This window comes from Giraffa tippelskirchi, chromosome 5 (genome assembly GCF_054371585.1).
Source record: "Giraffa tippelskirchi isolate mGirTip1 chromosome 5, T2T-mGirTip1v1.2.pri, whole genome shotgun sequence".
NCBI lineage: Eukaryota > Metazoa > Chordata > Mammalia > Artiodactyla > Giraffidae > Giraffa > Giraffa tippelskirchi.
The window spans coordinates 175,537,590-175,546,621 of NC_137279.1; the positions used below are offsets into that span (position 1 = coordinate 175,537,590).

The 9,032-nt window shown below is 47.4% G+C and overlaps 1 protein-coding gene and 4 non-coding genes across 5 annotated transcripts; all 5 read right to left on the reverse strand.

Moving 5' to 3' along the window:
* Positions 1 to 2,229: 2,229 nt before the first annotated feature.
* Positions 2,230 to 4,831, reverse strand: RPS8 (ribosomal protein S8). Its single transcript, XM_081488721.1, has 6 exons — positions 4,805 to 4,831; positions 4,287 to 4,393; positions 3,731 to 3,830; positions 3,174 to 3,349; positions 2,828 to 2,957; positions 2,230 to 2,390 (listed from the first exon to the last, which is right to left on the reverse strand). The coding sequence occupies exons 1-6, from the start codon at positions 4,806 to 4,808 to the stop codon at positions 2,281 to 2,283; spliced, it is 627 nt and encodes a 208-aa protein (XP_081344847.1). The 5' UTR covers positions 4,809 to 4,831; the 3' UTR covers positions 2,230 to 2,280.
* LOC145508111 (small nucleolar RNA SNORD38) lies at positions 2,513 to 2,583 on the reverse strand. Its single transcript, XR_014055370.1, has one exon. It is a non-coding gene; the product is annotated as a small nucleolar RNA SNORD38 (small nucleolar RNA).
* Positions 3,041 to 3,110, reverse strand: LOC145508112 (small nucleolar RNA SNORD38). Its single transcript, XR_014055371.1, has one exon. It is a non-coding gene; the product is annotated as a small nucleolar RNA SNORD38 (small nucleolar RNA).
* LOC145508113 (small nucleolar RNA SNORD46) lies at positions 3,908 to 4,011 on the reverse strand. Its single transcript, XR_014055372.1, has one exon. It is a non-coding gene; the product is annotated as a small nucleolar RNA SNORD46 (small nucleolar RNA).
* Positions 4,476 to 4,554, reverse strand: LOC145508108 (small nucleolar RNA SNORD55/SNORD39). The gene has a single exon (XR_014055367.1). It is a non-coding gene; the product is annotated as a small nucleolar RNA SNORD55/SNORD39 (small nucleolar RNA).
* Positions 4,832 to 9,032: the final 4,201 nt, after the last annotated feature.

Here is a 9,032-nt window from a genome sequence, read left to right on the forward strand (position 1 = left end):
TAAGATTCCTGCCTTCTAAGAAATTGATGAATGCCAAAGCTGAATATTAAAGCCAAATGAAAACAAATGCCAGAACTCAAAAACAGGAGACATGAAGAACGTAGGGAGAGCTTGAGGACATGAAGCCTCCGGCATTGTTAAGAGGATTACCATGCCGGGTTCTCCTTTCCTGCTGGGTGACAGGATACTGAACTTTTCTCAGCTTCGGTTGACAAACCTGTACTGTCCAGACAAGACACCTTGTGGTCACCATTCACTCAGAAGGCACCTGAAGTGTTTTATAGGATTGAGAGAGGAAGCCTTGCTTCAGGTTGAGTGCTAATCAGCGAGAGCAGTGGAGATGTAGATGCATTCAAGGCTCTTTTGTGGCCGTGTCACACCCAACACACAGCTCTCAGAGCAAACATCAACTAATGACCAGGTGTTGTCAGGAGATCACTGGGTGGGAAGGCAGAGGTCAAGTCCCCGGAGTCAATGGTAAGGTTTCATTTTTTTAATAATTTATTTTAGTTGGGGGCTAATTACTTTACAATATTGTAGTGGTTTTTGCCACACATTGACATGAATCAGCCATGGGTTTACATGTGTTCCCCATCCCGAACCCCCCTCCCAATGGTAAGGTTTTAAAGGGTTGGTCTTAGTGGGCCACCTTTTCCAACTGCTTAGTCACAGAAGTCTGCCGTCAGCCAAGTTGATGAACCAATTTAGATTTGCAGCTCATTTAAGACAAGTACTTTTCAACCACTTTAAATTGGATAAAACCTTTTCTTTAAAACTCCTTCAAGTACATATTTGAATGGTATATTGCTGTGCCTCTTTCCAGGTACTAGAGATGCAGCAGTAAACGTACCTGTTTCCCCAGGAGATATATTTTAATAGAGGGGCAAAATAAGATAAGCAAATAAACAAAATGCATGCCAAATAAGGAAAAAAATGGGCAAAAGATACGGCATGGAAGGGAGTGCTATTTAAAATTCAGGTAACTCAGCGGACTGACAAAGATCTGAAAGGAGTGAGCAATGTGGGCATATGACAGAAAGTATTCCCAACAAAATAGTAAGTGAACACATTAAGGATGGCAGTCACCATAGAAGGGATTAGGTCTCATTGAGTTCCACAGCTTCTGGTTGGAACTTTGAGGTGGGATGCTGTGTAAAAAAAAAAATTTATCTTTCAGGGACTTCACTGGTGGTCCAGTGGTTAAGACTTAACATTCCAGGGGACACAGGTTTGATTCCTGGTCAGGGAACTAAGATCCCAGAAGCTGTGCAGGCAAAAAACCAAACATAAAAGCAGTATTGTAACAAATTTAATAAAAACGATTAAAAATGGTTCATATCCAAAAGAAGTTTTAAAAAAATCTCTTTTTAAAATGATCACAGAGAGCTGGGACTGTGTTAGAGAAAACAAGAGGCAAGTAGGATGCAGAAAAGTGATCAGAGCAGTTGTGCTTTGTGCTCAGTTGCCAGCTCTTCTCAACGCTTGGACTACAACCCACCAGGCTCCTCTGTCCATGGGATTTTCCAGGCAATACTGGAATGGGTTGCCATGCCCTCCTCCAGGGGATCTTCCCAACCCAGGGACCAAACCTGCATCTCTTTTATGTCTCCTGCATTGGCAGGCAGGTTCGTTACCACTAGCACCACACAAAATGTGGTGACATTTGACGTGGGAGTTGTGACCCAAGGATGACCTAAGATTTAACCTGTCTTATGAAGACCACTATTTGCTACAATCAAATAACTGAGGAACTATGAAAAGGGAAAGCTGAAGAAACCGATTTAACAACTTAACAAACTGACTTTTGAGTAAGGAGAGGGCAAAGAATTAGAGTTCAAGAGAAAATTAAGATAATGTGTATAACTTGCTCAACAATGCAGAAATGTAGAACACAATTTCAAGGTTTCTAGACCAGGAACCTGAAAAAAACCCCAAACCAAAGTCTGCATACAGGGTCTCTAAAAGAACTTTAGGGAGGCAACATAGCTTTGGTTCCAACGATGGTCCAGTCAACAGCCCAATACTGCAGGGGCCCCAAGCTGGGTTACCTCCCTCATAGCCTGTTTAGTCTGCACAACACATCCCTGTTGCCACTGAAACTCAGCCTCAGGAGTGAGACATGTTCCTCCTGCTAGAGTCACAGCCCCATAACAGGCCTGGCCTTCAGGCACGGGGAGTTGGGGCATTCTGCAGTGTGCCAAACAATGAAGTATTCTCAGAACATGAACATGGAACAGTAAACGCCTTTATTATATGAGCTAAGACAGGAGGGAAGAGGGTTTATTTGCCTTTCCGGGCCTTGATCTTCCTCAGATAGAACTCGAGCTCTTTTCCCTCTAGCACATAGCCATCTGCTCGGCCACACTGGCCTGGTCTTGAAGCGATGCATGCTGCAAGAGAGTATGTGGTCCTCAGGAAAATGACACTGTGGCCCTATCCACACCTACGTATCGTATCCCCTTAAGTGCCCATGTTGGTCCAGGTATCCTGGGGGCAGACACGAAGCCCAATGTCTCCTCAGATATACTTTATCATCACTTTGAAAGTCAGTAGCAGAACTGGACAAAGTTTTCATCACTGAGACAATCCCCTCAGCCTGAACACAGACTTCTCAAGATACTCCTGAAACTCAAGAGGCCTAGACCAAGCTCAGGCCTATGGGCTCCTGCCCACTATCTTCCATTTCCGCTTCAAACGAACCAGATGATCAAATATTCTGATTTGTGCTTGTGTGCTGTTATCAAACCCTTCTGGTGAACTCTCTAGCCCCCAGAGAGCACACCGTATCTTGAGATGCCTCCTCCCCCAAATGCAGGAGTCATCTTACCAAGAAGCTTGCCCTGCTGGAACTGCTCCTCGAGAAGACTGCTGATTTTGGCATTCTTTTTCCTCTCATCGTATTTCTTCTGAATTTTCTTTGATCGTTTCTTGTTTAAAATCTCCTCCTCCTCAGGAGTCTGAATAAAGGAAATACAGATGGCTTAGAGGGCGGCTCCCCAAATCCTAGTCCAGGAATGTAACATCCCACAGCCCGGCCACCTTCCTCAGCACTAAAGGCTTTCATCTCTCTCCCTTCAGTAGCAGAACTGGACAGAGTTTTCATCATAAGAAGGCTGGAATCAGGCTGGCCTCCCCCTGCACCCCCTACAGGAAGTTGCTCCCCAAACACGCACCAGCTTGGCTCCCTTCTTGCGGCCCAGGGGCAGTGCATAGTGGGACTCGTACCACTGTCGGTACGGTGTGCTGTCGATGAGCACGATACAGTTCTTCACCAGGGTCTTGGTTCGGACCAGCTCGTTGTTGGATGCGTTATAGACAACATCGATTATTCTTGTCTTGCGTGTACAACCTGCTCATAGAAGAAATCCAGAATCAAGCCAAGTAAACCTGATGCCAACAATCTTCCATTCCCACCCTATTAAGGCCTAAGAAGGGTAACTCTAAGCCTCCATCGGGCCATAGAGCAAACAGTTCATCTTCCACAAACCTATCTTTCCAGAGGTGGCTGGCACCCACACATTGTCTCCAGATTCAGCCCCAATCCCTGAGGCTATACGAGTTAAGAGGCAGGACAGGACTGGAGATAAGTCTCCACAACCTCAAAGCTGTTGAACAGGAGAACTTTAGTATCTTGGTCCAGGCCATGGACTTCTGCTAAAAGCACTTCCTGAAGCTTGCAAACAAGGATTAGGTGCTGAGTTCCCACCCACGCCTGCAGGGCTTCACTCACACTCCGAGCCCCAGGAGAAGTTCCCCACGTCCAGCCTCAAGGCCCGGTACTTCTTGTTGCCTCCCCGCACACGGACTGTGTGTATCCGGCGGGGGCCAATCTACAAAACACAAGGAGACAGGAACTAGGTTATCAAGGAGAAGCAAGAGACAGAAGGGAACCCGGGCGCGACGGAGGTAACAGTCAGTGTAACTATGACAAGCCCTAGCATTGGCAAGTGGCACACAGGTGACCAAGACAGCCACAACCACGCCTAAGGATACTTTTTCATCATTCCAGTCACCTCCAAGAAAGCCCGATTCCAAACATTGAAAATTATGGGCCTCTGCTTCCAGGGCACGAGTGGGCTCGGAGCACTGAGGAGCCCACTCTTCTCCGGGCGCCCTTGCTGGTACTACTAGGACACGGCAGCAGTCTCCCTGCAATCTCTCAGAATCTACCCAACACGCGAAGGCAAGAAGAAGACCGCCTAGTCCCCACAGCAACTCGCAAAGCCCCACAAGCTTCAACCGACCCAGCAGAAGCGACCTCCCGGGCGGTGAGGACCCGCACGCACCTTTGTGTTGGCAGCGGGGCGTCCGAGCTCATACTTCCGCTTCTTGTGGTAGGGCTTTCTCTTGCCCCCGGTCTTACGGCGCTTGTGCCAGTTGTCCCGAGAGATGCCTGCGTGTGGAAGCGGGGGGCGAGAACCTGAGCTGGGGAGCCCGGAGCCGAGGCCGCCAGCCCAACGCCCCACGCCGGCGGCCGCACGCTCAGCTCTCCAAGGTTAGCTCCCCCACAGACAGTCGGGAGGTCACAGCATTTCCAAGGTGTCATCATGTACGTGCGACGCAGCCCGGACCCTTCCCGTCCCGACCCCGGCAGCCATGATGGTGCCGCTCGCGGCCCCGAGTCCTGCGGCTCCAGGAATGGCCCCTGGAACGGTCCCGGCGGCCCAAGCCCGAGCACCACCCTCCTCGCGGGGGTTCGGTGTCTGGGGGCCTGGGAGCCCGCGCTGCCGGCCGGGTCCCAAAGCAGGATGGCGCCGGATTGAGCTCGCTCCCGATCCCGGGCCTGAAGCAGAGCGCCACTCACCCATCGCTCGGCGCTGGCTGGAAAGAGAAAACGCAGCGCGTCACGGTCCGGTTTGTAAAACGTAGCCCCGCCTCCTTACGTATCTTCCGGGCGCCTCAGAGAGCGGCTTGGAGCGGGAGGGCGGTGTTGCTTACGTTTTTGAGGCGGCGACGAGGCCTCGGGCTTGGGAGGGTCCTGAGAACGCTTCGCTGCGAACGAGGGCCGCGCGGGGATCTCGCGGTGTCTGGCATGCGTGGAGGCCTCCGCTTCCGCCGCCACTCCGGCGAGGGTTGCCTGGCTTTATTTACGTTTTGAAAAGACCCGTTTTAGGTGAGAGCTGTGGGTGCGGGTGCGTTGAAGACAGTAGAGGGGGACTTAGGTTTCGTTTGATATAGGGGAAGGGAGGTGTGTCGGGGAGTCCGAATTCCTCACGTGGCCAGTTGGATGGATATTGGTGCCACTTAGTGAAAAGGGGTACGCTGAGGTAGGAGCTGGTCTGGTCTTGTTCATTCTGATCTCTTGGTGACTCCTGCACGTGGGAATGACAGGCAGCTGGATGGTCATGTCTGGTCATCTGTTGAGAAAGGAATCCGGACAGAAGTTGCTGCTTTGGGAATCCTTGGCATATGCATGGTAACCAAAGCTACCAGGATGAATGGAACATAGGGAGAAAGCATAAAGCAAACTTTTCTTGGAAACGGTGTGTTAATACTTTGGCCTTTGTGGGCTCTGGATTCTGTGTCACCACTGCTCAGTTTTGGTGCTGTAGTGTGAACACAGCCATGACAATAGGAAACGAATGGATGTGACTGTGTGTCAATAAAATTTAAGGGATACTAGCATTCACCTGTCATGAAACGTACTTTTGATTTTATTTCTCCCAGCATTTAAAACAAACACCAGGACTTCCCTGGTGATCCAGTGGCTAAGACTCTGTGCTCCCCACGCAGGTCAGGGAACTAGATCCCACATCCCACAAGTAAGAGTTTGCATGCAGTAACTAAAGATCCCGCATGCCCCATCTAAGACCGGGTACAGCCAAATAAATAAATATTAGAAAACAACAAAAACAGGAAAACTCTTCTTAGTTCACGGGCCCCATCAGCATACAGTAGTGTGCCAGCTGGTGGCACACAAAGAAATACTGTACACAAGGAGGGTCTAGGACCAAGGCTTGAGGAATGGCAACATTTAAGGCCAGGTAGAGAAAAGGAGCTGGAGGGAGCAATTAGAGCAGCTAGAGGAAAGCCAGCACAGGGTGAGGTCATTGTCTAATGCTACTGTGACATCTAGTTAAAAGGAGGACTCAGTTCAGTTCAGTCTCTCAGTTGTATCTGATTCTTTGAGACCCCATGGACTGCAGCATGCCAGGCTTCCCTGTCCATCGCCAGTTCCCGGAGTTTGCTCAAACGCCTATCCGTCAAGTCGGTGATGCCATCCAACCATCTCATCCTCTGTCATCCTCTTCTCCTGCCTTCAGTCTTTCCCAGCATCAGGGTCTTCTCCAGTGAGTCAGTTCTTTGCATCAGGTGGCCAAAGTATTGGAGTTTCAGCTTCAGCATCAGTCCTTCCGATGAATGTTCAGAACTGATTTCCTTTATGATTCACTGGTTTGATCTTGCAGTCCAAGGGACTCTCAAGAGTCTTCTCCATCACCACAGTTCAAAAGCATCAGTTCTTCAGCACTCAGCTTTCTTTATAGTCCAGCTCTCACTAGTGATTATTGGGTTGAGTGCTACATTGGAGTGGGAAAAAGTTTGAAACTGGATTTTTCAAATTCAAACAGGAAATTTAAAAAGATACAGTATATGTAGATAATTCTTTTAAGAAGTATGTCTTTAAAGAGGAAGAGAGAAGCTAGCTGGTGACTGAAGAGAAACTCAAGCAGAGGGAAGTTTTTCAAGAGTAAACTGCCTGATAGACTCTGTTGCACTTAGCTCTGGATCCTATTGCATCCCATGCTAAGAGGATTCTCCCAGCATTATTCCATTCTCTCTTCTGTATGTTCAAACTTCCATAGCTTCCCTGCACATTCAGAATAAAAATCTAAATTCCTTATGGCCTAGGAGACCCAGGGGTATTGGACCCTTGCTTATCTCTTTGCCTTATCTATTTGACCTCATCTCCTACCTCTCCCCCTCCCTCACCTGCAGGCACTCTCACCCTGCTGTTCCTGTCTCAGGCTTTCCTTCTCTTGACTGAAAAGGCTCTTCACATAGGTCTTAGCTTGGCTTCCTCCCTCACTTCAAGTCTCTGCTCAGAATCTCACTACCAAGCCTATCCCCCATATACCTTTCCTGAGCCTGCTTTGTAAAGCAGCAACACTATACTAACATTGGTTTTACATGCTTATTATCTGTCTTCCCACTAAAATATAGCAAGCATGAGAGTAGGAACTGTGTTCACTACTGTATTTCCAACACCTAGAATAATGCCTGGCGTTTAATAAGTACTCAATAAATATCTGAGTGGTACTCAAATATTTCGGAGAAGGCAATGGCACCCCACTCCAGTACTCTTGCCTGGAAGATCCCATGGATGGAGGAGCCTGGTAGGCTACAGTCCATGGGGTCGCTGAGAGTCGGACGACTGAGTGACTTCACTTTCACTTTTCCCTTTCATGCACTGGAGAAGGAAACGGCAACCCACTCCAGTATTCTTGCCTGGAGAATCCCAGGGACGGCGGAGCCTGGTGGGCTGCTGTCTATAGGGTCACACAGAGTCGGACACGACTGAAGTGACTTAGCAGCAACTCAAATATTTGAGCAAATTATTTTTCTGCTTACTACATTGTATCAATGGGTTTTACCGGTAGATTGAAATCTTAAAAAGTATAGTGCACATATGTCATATATCTCTCTATCCACAGGAAAAGGCAAGTGTCTTGGACATAAAAGGGGAAGTTGGAATCAAGGGACACTTGTTGGGTGATGGGATTTTGTGATAGACTAGATTATAGGGATGACAGAAGAGCAACATGAGGTTTGTCCCCTGGGAAAACACATTAATGGTGGAGTGACATCACTAGACAACACAGGAGAGGCAGGTTTCTAGAAAGTCAATGTTAGGATAAGTTTGAACTGCCTGTGGGACATATAGGTGCTATTTGTATTGCAAGTAGTTGAAAAGATGAATCTGAAGCTTGGAAGAGAATGGGACTGATATTTCCCACCCCGCTCACCATGGTCTCACTCCTCTATCCACCTAACCCAGTGTCCACCCCATCAACTAGTCTATGTCACTCGAACATTAAAATCTAGTGCTGGGACTTCCCTGGTGGTCTAGTGGTTAAGAATCCTTCTTGCAGTCCTGGGGACTCAATCCCAGATCCGGGAACTAAGATCCCACATGCCTTGGAGTAACCAGGAGCAACTAAGCCTGTGCACCACAGCTGAAACCTGCACTCTTCTGGAGCCTGCCCGGCCGCTGCAATGAAAGATCGTGCACGACATGATGAAGACTTGACTCAGTCAACTAAATAAATATTTTTAAAAGCTCAGTGCTATTTCATAATACAAACACTCAAAGTAGGAATAAAAGGAAATTTATTTAGTATGGAAAAGAGTAGTATACAAAGCCACAGCAAACATCATCCTTAATGTTAAAGGCTGAAAGATTTCACTCCTGAAATCAAGGTGGCCAGGAACCTGGCCTTCACCACTGTTATTCAGTAGTATACTGGAAGTTCTACCCAGAGTCGTGAGGAAAGAAAGAAAAGACATCCATGTGTGAATGGAAAAATTAAAACTGTCTATTCACAGAACACAGATCACATCATATTATATATAAGATTTACTATAACCCAGGTGGTACAGTGGTAAAGATCTGCCTGCCAGTGAAGGAGATGTAAGAGACGTAGGTTTGATTCCTGGATTGGAAAGATTCCCTGGAGTAGGAAATGGCCACCCACTCCAGTAGCCTTGCCTGGAAAATTCCATGAACAGAGGAGCCTGGCAGACTACAGTTCATGGGGTCGCAAATAGTCAGACACAACTGAATGACTGAGCACATATACACATAACAACAAAAAATTGTTTGAGCTAGTCAACTAATGTAGCAAAGTTACAAGACGTAGAATCAATTCACACTATCTTACACGTATATACTAGCAAATAATCAGGAAAATAATTTATGAAAGCAATTTCATTTTAAATAATGTCAATATTTAGGAATATATATTTAGTCAAGATACAAGACTTGCTTTTATGTATGTAAAACTGTCTGTAAATTTGAAATTACTGGAAAATAA